A 17,194-nucleotide genomic window follows, 5' to 3' on the forward strand; every position below is an offset into this window, starting at 1 on the left:
TAGAACGTAAACTTAATCAGATGTAAATATTATTAGAGAAGAGTATTATGGTCTGATCTAGAAGCAACTCCTCTGTGTTTAATTGCTGACAGAGGGTTTTTTCCATGTCCAACTTCTTTTTTAATCCACAAACTCCTGTTCTTTGGAAGTTCTTTGGTGAAGGGACTTGAACACAGGACCTATGGGGAGAGGCTGAGGGAGCTGGGGTTGTTTAGTCTGGAGAAGAGGAGGCTTAGAGGTGACCTCATCACTCTCTGTAACTACCTGAAGGGAAGTTATAGCCGGGTGGGAATTGGTCTCTTCTCCCAGGCAGTTAGCAATAGGACAAGGGGGCATGGGCTTAAACTCTGGCAGGGGAAATTTAGGCTGGATATTAGAAAGAAATTCTTTACAGAGAGAGTGGTCAGGCATTGGAATGGCCTGCCCAGGGAGGTGGTGGACTCACCGTCCCTGGAGGTTTTTAAACTGAGATTGGACATGACGCTTCGTGCCATGATCTAGTAAATGGAGTGGAGTTGGACCAAGGGTTGGACTTGATGATCTCTGAGGTCTTTTCCAACTCAGTCGATTCTGTGATTCTACCATTATGTTATATGGAAAATGTAGCTCTTTGTGTTTTGAACTGGCCATGTGTTGGCTTCACATAGTACCCTCTTTTTATTTCTTACTACTCATTACTATGAGAAAGTCCACAGTGCATTTCTTGTATTTCTCTGTTAGTATATGTTCCCAGTTGCTTTAATGTTGACTTGTTTGTATTTGTTGTTTCACTTTTACTTCTGTCAATAAAAAGTACTGTTCAGAAGATTACATTATCTTTCTTCCTAAGGTTATGTATGCTAAGAGCATTATTTGGGAAAAACAATACCTTAACTCATATAATGGTAAGTGTTCATTTTTTGAGCACTGATGTGGATATTTTACTGTGAGAACTTAACAGGGAGCTACAAGATGATTATAGAATTCCAAATTGCCTGATACTTCCAGATAGCCTGTTGTTTTCCCCTGTAAAATAATGTTGTTGTTCAGCTCATCTGGACATGTTGCTAATCTTAGTGAAATATAAATGCAGAAAAGATGACTAAATTGATGTCTTCTAAAGTGTAACCTACTTTTGTAGGTGGTGTTGTTTTGTAATGCTTCATGCTGACCAAGATGGAGAGAAACTACAAGCGCTGCTTCGTCTTGTAACAGAGCTCCTAGAAAGGGTCAAGGTTGTAGAGGCTCTCAGTACTGTTCCTCAAATGTACTGTCTAGCTGTTGTAGAGGTGGTGAGGAGAAAAATGTTCATAAAACACTACAGGGAGGTAAGTAAGTAAGACTTCAAAACCAAACTTTTGTGTCAGTGTATAAACTAACAGCTAACTATATATTTTCCCTTCCACAGTGGGCAGGTGCTTTAATAAAAGATGGGAAGCACCTGTATGAAGCTGAAAAGGCAAAAAGGGAATCTTTTGGTAAACTGTTCAGTAAGTACTTCCATGAAATCAGAATTGTGGTTAAGTATGACTTCTTTGTAGTTTAAGTACTTTCATTATGTTGTAGTTCAAATAACTGTCCCTTTTCTAAATAGGAGATGCATGCAGTGTGCCAAATGTTCCTATTATGAAGAAATATTTTTCTGTTAATCAAATTGATGAACTGTTTCATATAGATTATCCAAAACACTGTGAAGGTTCTGATTAGTTTAATGCCTGTAAAATGTAAGATTTCTAATTATTACATTTGAGTGCAGTTTCTGTTTGAACATGCCCTGCGAGCTTTATTGTTCTTTTAAGTAACACTTGTAAAACTATTCCCAAATATTTGGATATTGCTGCAACTTCCTCTGTAGTACTTCAGGAAGAAAACAGAAAACAAAAACAAAACACCACCACCACCACCACCAAAAAAACCCACGAAACCCATAAACAAACCACGAAGACTTGTGTCTAAATACCTCGAAGTTGTTTTTTCTAAAAAAAAAAAAAAAGTTGCTGGTAAAAGAAATCTGATCATTCTTTTTTCATCTGCAAAGTCTGCAACTTTTATGTTCTGAATGAACTGCTTTAATAAGAAAATTGAGTGAAAGGTTATCAACATTTTGGAAAGACTACAGTTAAAATTTGAAAAAAGGAGTTGAGGCTTTTGCAGGGGTGACCATTAGGCAAAAAGAGGCTTCAGTGAAGTGAGAAGTTCTAATTGGATGGTGTGTGTTGTGTGGAGTTCTGTGGTCACTTGCAATTTTTATGTGGTCAAGAAATGTCATATTTAGTAATGCTTTCAATTTTAGTTCAGCTGTTAAACTGCAGTTGCTTAGTTGTTTTCTCTTGGAGCATTGTTTGTGTGTTGCGTTTCCTTCTTTTAAATAACCATTTTTTCTTTGCCCAGGGAAGTCTTTTCTAAGGAATCGTTTGTTTAGAGGACTTGACTCCTGGCCTCCATCCTTTTGTGTATGTACTCAATTTATTTGGGGGATTTTATTTCATTTTTATAAACAGTACTTTGTTAAATTAAAAACCTAAGCTTAATGCATGCAAGCTGTATGCCCGTCATATTACTCTGAAACAGATGAAAAAGCTGGGAGCCAGTGTTCCTTGGTATTTCAAGTGACCTCTATTGTAATAATACTGGTTCATAACTTGCAGTGTGGTGGGAAAGGAGATGTCACCTCGATATTCCTTTTTAACAAGGAGCCTGTAGTATTTAACAAATATCGCTATTAATGATCAAAAGAAAGAAGCCAGGAGGGATAATCTGACCATCTAATCCTCTCTTTTGAGTAGCAGAGCCATAAAATTCATTGTATGGTAAAAGCAAGTAAAAGGTTTTGTGTCTTTCTATAATCACTGCATGAGTGGATAAGCATTTTTGCCTCTTGGGCTGATAACATGAAGGGGTGAAAAAGTTAGTTGTAGTCAAGCATTGCCTGTGAACTTTGATTTCATACAGATTGCTTAATTCAGGTAAGATAACATCCTCTGATTCTAGCATTGCCATCTCACTTGGCCTCACTTAACCTTTTCATCTTTACTCCTGCAGCTTTTTTTGTCAAAGGATACTTGGAAAATAAGAATGCTACTCATTTCAGTGTGTTGAATACTGAACTGAACTAATATTTGACTTTATTAAATAAAGCTTTAGTGCTATCTCTTATCCCTTAATTATTTAAATATATTCTTAATGTTTATGTAGCTTGGTAGTAGGGAGGAAGTTGAACTAGAGGATCATTGTAGGTCCCTTCCAGCTGAAATACTCTATTCTACTGCTGCACAAGGAACTATGGATAGAGTTAGTGACTATGAATATAAATTATTTTTCTTAGAAAGGTGGGGCAAGGCATGGCTCCTTTAAAAAACCAATGAAATCTTCTCAGAGATTAATTTAACAGCAACTTTTCCATGTAATTAAATTCTTTGTAATCCTTCCTGAGTTACCTTGATATTATTTACCTTAACGACAATGTGTAAATTACTTTCTTCTTAATACAGACAAGAAAACCTCGCAGATTTGACAGTGAGCTTCCAGATATCTCTTTAAGTGACTTGCAGTTCTTGCAGTCTTTTTGTCCTTCAGAAGTACAGCCACTACTCAGGTAAACCACCTTTTAAAAGTTTGTATGTTACGAAAATAGCTTCGCCCTGGACTCAACCCCTTCAGTCCCGCCCCCCCAGTTCATTTTTTCTAAGGAGCAGACAAGGATATTTTTTGAACTGATATCATTCTTAAGGAATGGTCTTCACTGACTTAATGCTTCACGTACTCAAGCTTGAATGCTTTGAGCACTTATATTCTATATTGAGATGTAAAGGATATTGGATGTTCCTCTGAGCTGCCTCATAGCTAAAAGACAAAAAAGTATTGTTGTCAGTTTTAAACTGAAATGAACTAATAACTTTTATGTTTTGTCAGATCAGAATTAAATTGTGGGGTTTTTTAATTTGCTCTTTTTTAAGTGGTATTCTGAAGGAGCTAGAATAAATTTCTTCAGCCCGGCATGAGATCATAGACATCTCCTGTACTCCGTTATCGCTTTTTCTCTGACAGACGGATTCTACTAAAAAGTGTATTCTCTGAAGTGCCTCTACTGTCTATGGAAATCCATCATTTTGAGCAGAAGGTCTATTTCCACGTTTCTTATCTCCCAACAGTGAGGCAGACATGCAAATATAGATAGGAAAGCTATTACTTTATCTCACAGGCAACTTGACAGGATTAGTTTCTTATCTAAAACTTGGAGTTGTCTTTCTGCAAAAACTGACTATTAGAGTGAGGTTTCAAACTCCTGTGTCTTAAACCTGTAGCAGATAGAGGAATAGCCAAGATAATGGGCAAGACATTGGCAGTAGAAAGTTCTATGTGAGGTTCTGTCTAGGAGAAGATCTGTCCATCAGTATGACCACAATCAGATGCTGCATGTATCCATCATCCTTCTCCTGGAAGAGATCTGCAGTTAGGGATTTTCTGAAGTTCCATTTTTGTAGCCCCAAGACCATAGTCCCACAAAGCATAAGATAAATCCAAAAGGAGGATACTCTCCTGTCATCTGTCAGGTTCACCAAGAGTATCAGCCTAGATATTGGTTTACAGTGCAGGAGCTGAATTCACTGTGTTTTTCACCTATATTTTGTACTGGCATTCTTTTTGATTGAAAATTTGTGACCATCCTTATGATATCGCTGCTGGAATTAAGAAAATGAATAGTGAGCTTAGTCTGCTTGACAGTGATATGTCATGATGCAGTTGATGTACCCTTTTAATTTCTAGTTATGTATTTAGGCTTGCTCTTTAGTGATTCTGCAGGAAAAAAGGTGCCAACTATAGTATCATGTTGTTGATGTCTGCCTGATTTTTGAGTGTCTGAGAATTTTACAGTCTTCCTGGGAATTTTGGACTGAGTTCAGGAAGCATTTTGCCTTACTATTGTTAGAATCACTAACAAAACTGGTTTATTTCCTCTGAATTGTAGTGACATAGCTTTCCACTTGATGGCAATAGAGGTGGGATTATGTCACATTCCTCCTGGTTTCTGAGTTCAGGATTACAGTTGTTGCAAATCCACCACTATCATCAATATTTCCAACTTGAGTGTGCAGAGCTGTCACACACCTTGGTAGACACTGAGCTTCAGAAGAAACTTCAGAGCATTACTTCCTTTGGTATTTTCATTTAACATCTGAAGAGCAAGCACTAGGCAAATTGAGACTCAGCACAAAGTCCTTTTCTGTCAGCACTGAACCCCTGAGCTGTATAATTAAAATTATGCTTTATTTAATTAGAGTGCTTCAGTCTTCCAATATATGTTTTAGCAATTATTGAAATCTTCATTCTGCAAAATACACGAGATACCACTTGCCCTATATATTGAATAGGGAATGTAAAATATTTTATTTTATTGTACTGTTAGTGTAAATGAACTCCTGTTTCATGGTTTCAGTGGAGCTATTTCTGAACAAATCACAAATTCTGGATATATGGACTCTCAAGAAAAAAGATGTTTCTTTTCAGAGCTGTAGAAAACTGGCAAGTGAAAGCTTATCTTGCAACACTTGCAAATGTGATCACGACACATTAATCAATCTTTTAATTTAGGTTACCTATCATTACAATAAAACAGTAGAGAATTAATAGCTACTTCAAAGGAAGAGCTGGATTGGAGAGTATCCAACTGGAGGGAAGAACAGAGTAATTTGCAAACATAAGTGCTTCAGTTACTGATCTAATCACTGTCAATTCTCTTCTGTTACTGTTATTGGAACTCTAGGTACTACTGGTAAATATTTTCCTCAGAAGGAAAGACTGACTTATTACTTCCCCTTCATTGTGTTTATTGTTATCTACTCCTTAAAAGCTCTGAAGTTCTTAATTTAAAATAGAAATACCAGGTGGTCTTCGAGGATTTTCCATGTAAATGGATGAAATGCAGAAAGTACAAACTTTATACAGAGGGAAGCTTAGTCTTGTTGGAATATAGGCATAATAATTTAACATATTTGAATATCTAATAAACAATATGAAAAAATATAATCCTGTACTGTTTTTAAGGGTCCCCATACTTTGTGACTTTGAACCTCTTCACCAGCATGTACGTGCTCTACATAACCTGGTAAAGGCAGCACAGAGTTTGGATGAAATGTCACAAACCATTACAGACCTGCTGAATGAACAAAAGGTATTTTTGGTTTTGTTTACTAAGAGAACAGAATATTCTATTCGAAACAGTAGAATATTTTCATAATTGTTTTATCAACCACTTCAGAAAAGAAACTCTGGTTTTCCACATGTAAAAATCAGTTGGTCTCATAACTGCATAATAATAGTTTCCTTTCTGATCACATTCTAGTAAATACTCTGAGAATTTTGAGCTCTCAATGAGTAAAGTGCGTTGTATCTAGAGAATAGTCAAAACATATTGAATGTCTTCCAAACATTTAGTAAATGCATGTATTCCACATAAATTGTAGAAGTAGAATTATTCTGTTAATATTTCTGTTTTCTGCCATATTCTCAGGCTTCTGCGTGCAGAATGTGTGTATTTTGCTTCTGTTAATTTTGTGTGTATTTAATGAAGTTGTTTGCATTGATTCTCAACTCCTTTTGACACAAGCAGTTAAGAATAATGTAGGGCCTTGGTTAGTTGTACCCAGTAGCCTGAATATTGACATGTGACCTTCTCCTTTGTTGCAGTCCAGCTTTTTGGGGAAGGAAAAAAAAATGTGCAGTCTTTTTGTTTGAGTATAGAAGGAACAGATGGCAAAAAGATCCATTCCTAGTTCTGCTCTGCCTGTCAAGCAGATTCTTTCTCCTAGAAACTGTTTCTGCCAATGACTTTTGATTGCTTCTGTGCATTCAGCCTCTAACTTTTGTGATATGCCAAATACGGTCCTTTTAGCTTCTGACTGTAGCCTGTCCCAGTGAAACTCAGAGTGAATTCAGCAATACTTAAAATTTTATGTGAAGTTGACTGTTTCAAATCGTATTTCTTGAGCAGTTCTTGCTTTAGGAAAAAGGTGTAATTTTTGTGGGGCTCCAAGTTATCATCTATAATGTATTGGATGCACTTTGCTGATTAGGAGTATCTTCTATAATTGCCAAGGTTATGGACATGCTTAATTTTGAATTAGCGAATTCCTGTGTAAACCACGTGACGTGAAGTCCTCTTTTTATTCCTCTGTGACTTGAAGAAGAGATTTACTGGAAGTCTTTCATTTATGTAAAATATGAGATCTTGGCTTTTAATTATTCTGTAATGTAAATGCCAGACCTTTTTTCATGTAATTTCTTAGCTCTTTTCTCTCGTTATGAAGATTGTTTTTTTTACAAATGAGTGTTAGGGCCTGACCACTGTATTAGCCAATGGAATGGCTAGAAATGGTGTCAATGTTGTGAAATCTGGCAGTTTTCTGAACATGCTCTTTTAATAGATCATGCTCTGAAATACAGAAGTCCACCCCAACTTGGAGCATCCTTAAATTTATCTCATAGGAAACCAGGATAGTGACGGGTGTTTTAATGAATGAATTTTTCACTAAGGCTTGCAATGTCAAAAAAGAATGTAAAATAAATCAAAAGAGTAAGTTTTAATTCAAAATATACATAATAGTAGAAAAAGGAAAGGTACCTTACTTGTTTGAGTCTCGATAGTTTGCTCTTTTTGGTTCAGACTTGGTTAACTGAGAAATTTTTATCAGTACCTGTCTGCACAAAAAAGACGTTTGCGAAGTCAGGAGAATCTGTTCTTCCCACCCTTCTCTTTCACTGGGCTTTGACCAGTGTGGATTCTTGGCTGACTCTAAAATGTCAAGTGTTTAGACAAATTTGGATAATTGTCTCTTTCCTTAGAGTAAATTGCATTGCACAGTCAGAGCTAAGCCATTCATGATGTCATCTTGAAAATGCCCATCTCTGTGTGTAATTTCAGTGATTCATTTGAACTCTTTTTTGGAATTGAAGCAAATAGATCTGTCAGAAAGATTTTTTCCTTGTCAACAACAGTGCTCTTGTTATTACTTGGTCTTTGTGTTGCTTTGTTCTGCAGATGATCTAGAAGTGCTTTTTAGGTTATACTACTTTTGCCCATGCTTAGGGTTTTTTTTGCATAGAATTACTGAAATAATATGGAAACATTTTCTTATCCTTAGTATTGCTGGGAATTTACAGTATATAATTAAAAGGATCACTAAACATTAAATATGAGTCCTGAAGATGCCTACAGCTTCATGCACCTACACATTCTGTTGATGAACTGTAAGATACTGTCCCAATTTGGGGCAGAGTTAGTGATGCCTGTGCAGGTGTTGAGCGTTGCCTATATAGTAGAATGTTGCTGTCACAGAGATACCCCAGAAGTCAATTTAGGTGGACAATAATCTCCAAACAGACTTTATGCTAGCCAGAGAAGTATAGCAAATAAACCAACTAGAAATGGGGTTTATCTGAATTATTTAGCACTCCAACAACATAGAACACAGGTTTGGATACCAGTTGAGGAAATCACTGTTGCACAACCACATAAGAATAATGAGGATCCACAATGTGTGTGCATTCACTCACAGAAAGCAAACCTAGAGGCCTCTTTTACTCAAGGGTACCCAGTAGAGGAGAATCACTTGCCCGGGGTGGGCATGGGCTCACTCAAGGTTATATGCAGAAAGGAAAAACACTTACCAAATGAGGAGGTGAGGCACTCTCAATCCCGGGAAGTCTCCTTAGACAGTGTCCAAATGTAAGGGGAGGGCTCCAGTTCACAGTCCTGCTGCTCTGAGAAGACCACTTGAAGGGGCTCTTTGGCAGAGGCCCCATTTTATAAGACTGTTCAGATCTGGCTGCGGTCATTACAACATGGTCTGGAAGCTTTTCAGCTTCTCTGGGCATCTCCTTTGTTGAGGACCCTGTCAAATGACTGAGAGTCCCACCCCTCCCTTCTGTCCCCCCAGCCAGAGGGAGGTGAAGTCACCTTGCCCAGGGGTGGGGGAGGATGTGACTGTCATCACCTTGACACCACCTGAGGTCATGGTGTGTGCAACTGCCACAGTTGCTCTTGTCTTCTCCCAAAGAGACACGTTCAACCCCAACCTCCCTTTCCACACAAGTCACAGCAGAAGCCTGCTTAAGTTGGACTGGGGTAGTTTCCCTGGCTTGTTGGTATGCTGCAGTTTAGCTCTGTCTGGACCAGGAGTTCATCCTACAGCATCAGACACAGCATTTGTTTTTAAGCTGTAACTCTTACTATTTCAGCTTTCAAGTTCGTAGAACATTAATGATGATATACTTCTCTGATATCTAATTTCTTTTTTTTAGTATTACATCAGAGTAGTTAAAGACCATTGTTAATTTTTGCTGAACTTGTCAATACTTTGAAATCTGTTTTCATTTTTAAAGTTTTCTGCTTGTTCTGTGTAATTTAGTGGTCTCACACCAAAGATATTGCTGTGTCCTTGCATTTCTATAATACTAAGTTTAAGCAGATCAGTGATTTGGTTAAAAATGTCCAGGAGAAAGTTAAGCTGCCCATAGGAGTCAGGTAAGATGATTAAGGTGTCTTTTCCACAGTTAGTAGGTAATTAACATATGCAATCCTTTGGTATTAAGTTTCTCCTGTAAGAGAATCTTGCTTTTCAAATGGGATTATTAATTTACCATTTGTTCTAGCTGAGTTGGAAATTCAAACATTATTTATAATCCTTTCAAGAATTGCCCCATTCTCTGCCTATATTTATCATAGTAACAAAACTAGAACATGTAATCCAGCAACACCTGAGAATTTAAAAATTAATTCTGCGTCTGTCTCTGCTTTCTATTTTTTTTCTTGTTTGCTCTACACTCCTTTTCCTTTGTCATCACAGGAACTACGGTGTATGGCATATGCACCCATTGCTGCCTTTAGGTTGTAAATAGACTAGATGGCACACACCAGCTTCTCAGGGAAATAGACAACAGTAAACAAATTATTCCATATAGTTTCAGCTGCTCAAATGTGAAGTTTAACTCTTTGTTAGCCAGTAATCTGGTGCACTAACTAAAGACCCAGCTCACAGCAGCCACTGCAGAGGCATGGAATTTGTTACAGCCCCAGGTCGTAAGGAAACCAAGCTCGGTAGAGTACTGCTCCACATAGTGACAGGTGGTGTGGTTTTGATTGTTTTATTTGGGTTTTTTTTCTTCTATACTTTATATCCTTATTTTTTAGCTTCTAGGATGATTTTACTGGTGTGTCAAAAGTAGATACTATGCTTTGCATGTGGCTTGCTGTAGGGCCTGCTAATGTGTGAAGTCCTTGAAATGTTTGTTGTTGGGGTTTTTTTGGTTGTTCTGGTTTGGTTTTCTTTCTTTTTTTTTTTATTTTGTTTTGGTTTTTTGCATGTGCTTACTGACATCCATGATGCTAACTTTATTATTGTTGAAGCTCTGCTTTGTCAGTGCTAACTGTTGTCAATTAAAGCATATGGTTTGAGTCCAGCATATATCAGCATATACAGCATCCCTCAACATTTATTCTTCTAAATTTTATTAGGCAAATACCAAGCCAAAATTAAACACAGGCAAAATACTTAAACCTGAACCAAGAAGACCTTTAAACAAGGATTATTTCCCTTGAAGTTTTTTTTGTCTCGTGTCCTGTGTTCATTTTTGATAAGGACAATATTTTGTATATAATGAACATATATTTTTTTTACCGTGGGTTTTCATCATTGGACTTCAAAATCATTACTTGACTTTCATATAGATGCAAAGGCTGATGGGCTTGAGGTGTAAATGCAGCTCTGCTAAATAAAACATCAGAGCTAAAGAAAGATTCTTCCTATATCTGAGAGTTCAGTTAATCACACTACATCTCCATTAGGAGAACATTTACATGGTGCATAGAAGAATAGGATCCGTTTTTGGGTGGCAGCCATTTGTAAAAGATTAAAAAAACATCGACTATTTATACATCAGTAGTCCAGTATCTGTCGCTTCTGTCAGGTTTTTTTGGAGTTCTCTCGCTTACCATTTATTGCACAGCTCCACTAACTGGCGCCAGTCAAGTTGCTGAGTTCAGTGGAAAGCAAAAGTTCTCCAATAGAAACCAATGTACTGAAGAACAGCAAGCACACAATATAAATGAACGGAGACAGTGTGGATGCTTTGGAAAAGAGGCGCAAGCAGGATCACTGGAGACCGTGTTGGCTTTTTGGAGAAGAGTGCCATTCTGAAAGATCTCCAGCACTTTGAGACTGATCATCTTACAGAAATCTTTTACTACAAATATTCCCATGAGTCTTTAGGCACAGTTTTTTTTCAAGGTGATCACATTCCTCAGATGAATAAGATCAGACAAGTCCTTCAAGGATGAAGGGTGGAAAAGCATGGTAATGTTTGAGCTACGATGTCACAGACAATGCATCTGAGATCTTTCAGAACACTGATTGATGCAAAAAACTCAGCATCTCTTCCAGTTTGTGATCCTGATGATCCTGTTCATGCCTTTTCATCCTACATGTCACAGATACTCTTAAGGATTTTAAATATGTGTGTTTCACTGTAATTTGCTTAGGAAAAATTGCTTCTCTGTCGTACTTGAGAGTTATTCAGGAATGCATCCTTGGTGGATACTGAGGCTGTACATTGGTTTTTGGGTTCTGCACTTGCTGAAGCCTGAGGTTTATATTTTTGTTTTAAGAATCTTCAGATGAAATTATTGTTCACATTAGGGCTTTTATAGTCTGTGTTGTATTTAATAGTTAAGATACTACAGGTTGACCGTTTGTTCCTAGTTCTGATAGATGTGAAGATAGTAAAGGAAGAAGACTTTGATAAACCTTCACTTTGTCAAAGCTTGCAAACAGTAAATTTATTATGTTAAATGTATTAAATAAATAGAAAAGGTAATAAAATCTGTAAATGAAGTGTAATTTTGTAGATAGATCATAATGTAAATTAAACTAAGGTTTAGTCACATAAAAAAGCTTGAAAGTTGTAGGTCAGTTTCCACAGTCTCTAAGTCCTTACTTAGGTTGATTATTTTTTAGAGCACTTCATATGGTGCTTTACTGAATTTCTGATGCATAGAAGTAAGCGCATGTAGCTTGTCCTGAATTCACTTAAGGTATATATTCCATGGCAGCAGTAATAGTGTAGTAATTAATATACTAGTGAACAAGAACTGATGATAATGAGAGATTTAACTATGTTATCACAATTAATTGGAAAATGGATTTGAAGGTAAGTTTTTAGCCTTTAAGAATCAAAAGCACTGGAATTGGTCAGGAATACTTGGGAACAGTTCTGTGAAGGTGGAGAAGCTTTATTTAATCTTTGTAGTGGTTTTCAAGCTGCTGTTATTCATGAACAATTATGGATGATTATTCTAACCATTAGCTTTTCAGCTGAATATTGAAGGATCTGGTGCTACAGAATTAGACTTGGTGGTAACCAGAATCTAGAGGCAAAATGGAAAAAATTGAGAGCAGCATGGACACAAAAATAAATCCATTCAGACTGCGATGTCTCGCATTTTGAAAAGTCAGAATGTTGCTTTTAATTAGAATATGGCCTTCATTATACTGTACTGCTTCTACACTCTCCCAAGTAGATCAATTCTCATGCGTGTTTTCCGTCTGTTACTAGACAATGGTTTTGTTGTAGTAAAGTTTTCTGTAAACCTTCTTAGTTGGGTATGTTAATAGTGACTGGAGTACACTCATTTTTAATAGCAGAATTTGCAACTATAAAATAGAAATATTTTTGTAACAAAATTATTAGGAACACTGAAATCACTAAGCTGTTAAAAACACAGCCAGTTTCTGACTGGTTACTTCAGTTTTTTGTATCATACACACTTGAATTTAAGCTCTTTCAAATACAATTATGTGATCTATGTAGGACTTTTGAATAAATGAACATTTGGTGCTTTTCTGAAACATACTTGACAATATCTCTGAATTTCTGCAATTTTTTACGCAAATTTTAGTCATATGTATTTTGGACTGTTACGGATAATAAGGCTGACTATTTAAGTTCTTACTTTGCCTGGTAATTTTTAATGAATTTAAGATATTAACACTTTTGCCTATCACTTTTTTAAGTGTTTGCTTCATATTTTATAACTTGTAGGCCTCCAATAGTCAAGCATCGCCACAATCTGCTACCACACCAAGGATGGAAAGTACAACAGTAACCACAATTGCTACCTCTTCAAGAACTCCTCCATCACTCAGTCTTCAGGGTCCCTTGTGTCCTCCTGTGTGTCCCCCAGCTCCATTAGAAGAATTGTCTCCAGACAGCATTGATGCTCATACATTTGATTTTGAAACTATTGCCCATCCGAACCTGGAGCAAGCTCTTAAGCAAGGATCGTTAGACTTGGATTCACTAGCAGAAAGTCCAGAATCTGACTTTATGTCAGCGGTAAATGAATTCGTAATAGAAGAAAATCCAGTCTCTCCTAATGTAATAAGTGATCCACAAAGTCCAGAAATGATGGTGGAATCTCTTTATTCTTCAGTTATCAATGCAATAGACAGTAGACGTATGCAAGATACAAATACTTGTGTAAAGAATGTCCCAGTAGAAAATGCATCTCTCAGTGTTTGCATGGAGAAGTGTAGGGTTATTGCCCAGGACTCAAAGGTACATTTAAGAGGTATAAAGGAAGATCTTTGCCACTTTAGAACACTTGTACAAAGAGAACAGTGTGACTTTTCTAACTCTTTAAAATGCACTTCGTTAGAAATAGTAAATACTATTGAGAAGGTAAAACTTACACTTGAAAAAACACTAAAAGATAAACATCAAAAAGAATTACAGTCTTTGAAAAGTGAATATGAAACAAAAATTAATAAACTATTGGAGGATAGTGAAGAAAATCAAAAGAAAATTAAAAAGTTAAAAGGTGACTTATTAGGCCTTGAGGAAGTTCTTCAGAATAAGAATGATGAATTTGCCATGGTGAAAAATGAGAAAGAAGCTGTAGTTTGCCTTCAGAATGAAAAAGACCAGAAGTTACTTGAATTGGAATGCCAAATGGAGACACAAAATTCTGAAATTAAGGAACTGAGACAGTCACGTGAGATAGTGCTTGAAGACTTGAAAAAACTTCATGTTGAAAACAATGAAAAACTACAACTTCTGAGAGCAGAACTTGAGAGTTTAGAGCAAAGCCATTTGAAAGAACTGGAAAACAACCTCCAAGCCAGGCATTTACAAGAATTTGAGAAGGTGCTGGCTGAGCACAAGGACTGTTTAGATAAATTAAAAAAAGAGAATCAGCATAGACTTGAACAAATGCAGGAATCTCATGCAGTAGTTGTGCAAGAAAAACAACAACAAGTAGAAGAGTTACAACTCAAGGTTTCAGATCTGTCTGATTTGAGGTACAAATTAGAAGTTGAACTTGCCCTGAAAGAGGCAGAAACTGATGAAATGAAGCTTCTTTTGGAAGAAAACAGAAACCAGCTGCAAGAGACCTTAAAATCTCAGATTGATAAGGAAACCGAAAGCTTGAAAAAAGAGATAGATAAATTAAACAATAAAATTCAAAATAACAGCGATGAATATCAAATGGGCTTATCAGAACTAAGGATTCTGATGACCATTGAGAAGGATCAGTGCATTTCTGAGCTAGTAGACAGATATGAAGAAGAAACAAATTTGCTTAGAACTGAACTAGATAAAGTAACACTTCTTCATCAAAAAACTTCTGAGACAGAAAAAAGACTTTCAGAGCAAATAACAGAACTACAAAGTAAATTAGAATTGGAAGCAAATGCCCTAGAAAAGGAAAAAACAGAAAAATTGTCTCTCTGTGAGCAGCAGGAAAAATACGAAGCTATTATCCATAAGCTTAAGGAAGAAAAAGAACTGTTAGTATCTAACCAAGAACAAGACAGGCAGTTGCTCATTCAGAAGCTCAATTGTGAGAAAGAGGATGCAGTACAAACTGCTTATAAAGAGTTTGAATTACAGAGAGAAGCTGCTGAAAAAGGGCTTTTGGAAAAAATACAACAACTTGAGATCCAAGTAAATCGGAGGTACTGTAAGAATTAAGTTGCTGTGTTTTCTTAGTATTTTAAAGTAATTAATATGGTTATAATCATGATGCATTTTACAGTAAGTAGAATTTCTGTGTATTTCTAATAGCATTTATCTGGGTTGATTTCTGTGTTCAAGTTACTTCCATCTTATCGGTAGTGATATTCCTGTGTCTGTAGTTAACCTCAAAGATTGTAAAATATTTTATACAATGTTATTTTCAGATAGCAGTGAAGTTTTTTTTTCAGTCTTGTAGTATTACATTGAAGGAGTGCTTCCACAGTAGCACATTGCTTGACATTCCAGTTTTCATGCTTTTAGTTTCTCCTTTCTCATCCCTTGCTCTGGTAATAGCACTGTGTGAGCATGCAGTGGCTAGCTTTTAGGCAGATAACTTTCTTTTATTGGCTAGCTGTACACTCTTACTTTTTCATGACACCATTAGCACCAGTATGTGGGAATATATATGACCAACTGGCCACTTGGACTTACATTGCCTTAGCTGCCACAGTTACGTATTTTGAGATCTTCAGTTTGAGCTTTATAATGAAACACATGTGGGCAACATCATTATAAAGAACATCCTATCGTCGTTGTTTTTCATTGTTAATTTCTGCAGTGCTTTTCCACTTTAAAAAGAAAAATCTATTTTCCCTTGCCATAAATGCCTAGAATTAGTCCTTCTGACTTCTCATATCTTACCTACTTATTCGTTCATAATACCTGTCAGCAGACTAGATTATGATGATGTGGAATGGAAATACTAGCTTTTTTTTATGTGGCTACTGCTTAGAAACAATATTATCTTTTGAAATGCTAGAATTTGTCATTTATGTTCTAGTAGTGTTGAAGAAACTCAGCAGATAGATCTCATTTGTACAATATCTAAATTGAGCATTTTTTTTCTAGGTATTATACCTACTATGTGAATTGGGAAAAGACCAATAAAATGGACAGAATGGGTTTAAAAACTAAAAGAGTACTGCAGAACATGAATACAGTTAACTTTCCAGTATCAATGTAGTGTTAAAAATGTTTAAAAAAAGGAGGCAGAGGAGGTTATGCAGAGAGTCCAACACGTGCACAATTCACTTACACAGTGCAAGGGAAATGTGAATATCTGCTTCATTTGAATTACTGACTTCAGTCCCATTACCTCCAGATTTTGATATGTGAACATATCCATCATTAAATGATGTTGTATCAGTGTCTGTGTTCTGTATGTCAGCAAATGGAAAAAATACATCAAGATGATAGTACATTTTTTGAATTGAGATATAATGAAATTAAGAACTGCCCTTCTTAACCGAACAAAAGATTCTCTTAATGAAATACGGCAAAATGAGGAGAAAAAAAGAAAAACTATTATTTTCATTTTATATGTATTAATGTACTGTGAAAGTGTTAAAAACTTGACTCAACAGGAAAAAGATGTAGCTATGTCATACAACTTTTTAGAAATCCAACATCTACACTTAAATTTTAACAACTGAGCACAGCTGTGTATATTCTTGTACAAACTGGATAAAACAGATTGTAATGTATTTCAAAGAAATATTATCTGCTTCAGTCTAAAGAAGCATTAGTAGTTTGTTCTGAGTTCTGCAGAGTAATTTAATATTCAGTGTGATGTTAAAATGTGTATTGTCTCTTAAGGCTTTAATCTGCTCTTAGCCTTTTTCTCTAGGAATGAAGACGTGCTGTGGTGTATGTCCGGGGCAAATACATTATGTGAATCTGTCTTAATATTTCAAAGTCACTGTCTAGCTGTTTTTTTGATTTCATAAACACTCAGACTGTGTCAGTAATTCAAGTTGACTTATTATCCTCACTCAAATGTTGTTTAGCAGTTAACTTATAATGATAGAAACCAACTTTTATTTGGTGTGTGCCTATATACTTGTCAGGTAAATGTCCTTTTCTGCAAGACCAATGCTACATTAGCTGTCTGGAAGGTACAGCTGGGGAGATAAGTTGTTAAGTTTGACTTGAGTGTTGCACTGGTATCAGGAATTTTGTTGGAACTTGTATGAAAACTAACAAAAATATTTAGAAGTGAAAAAGAAAAGTTTGTGACCCATGCATTACCAAAATATGAAAAAATATGTTTTAGTCACAATGTGCCTGAAATTGAAGCCGTCATGGTTAAGAAAGGTAACAGAATGGCAAGGCATGTGTAACTCTCCTACTTAATATTTCTGTT

At 36.2% G+C, this 17,194-nt stretch overlaps 1 protein-coding gene across 7 annotated transcripts in view; it reads left to right on the forward strand.

Moving 5' to 3' along the window:
- Positions 1-17,194, forward strand: part of RB1CC1 (RB1 inducible coiled-coil 1) — a 76,985-nt gene that overhangs the window by 44,028 nt on the left and 15,763 nt on the right. For all 7 annotated transcript variants that reach the window (XM_065830810.2, XM_065830811.2, XM_071804111.1 and 4 more), the window contains 6 exons: positions 1,121-1,307; positions 1,388-1,469; positions 2,371-2,432; positions 3,471-3,574; positions 6,025-6,151; positions 13,075-14,990. In XM_065830810.2, the coding sequence (XP_065686882.1) occupies positions 1,121-1,307; positions 1,388-1,469; positions 2,371-2,432; positions 3,471-3,574; positions 6,025-6,151; positions 13,075-14,990 (2,478 nt within the window). The remainder of the gene's footprint in view (positions 1-1,120; positions 1,308-1,387; positions 1,470-2,370; positions 2,433-3,470; positions 3,575-6,024; positions 6,152-13,074; positions 14,991-17,194) is intronic.

This window comes from Patagioenas fasciata, chromosome 2 (assembly GCF_037038585.1).
Source record: "Patagioenas fasciata isolate bPatFas1 chromosome 2, bPatFas1.hap1, whole genome shotgun sequence".
Classification (NCBI taxonomy): Eukaryota; Metazoa; Chordata; class Aves; order Columbiformes; family Columbidae; genus Patagioenas; species Patagioenas fasciata.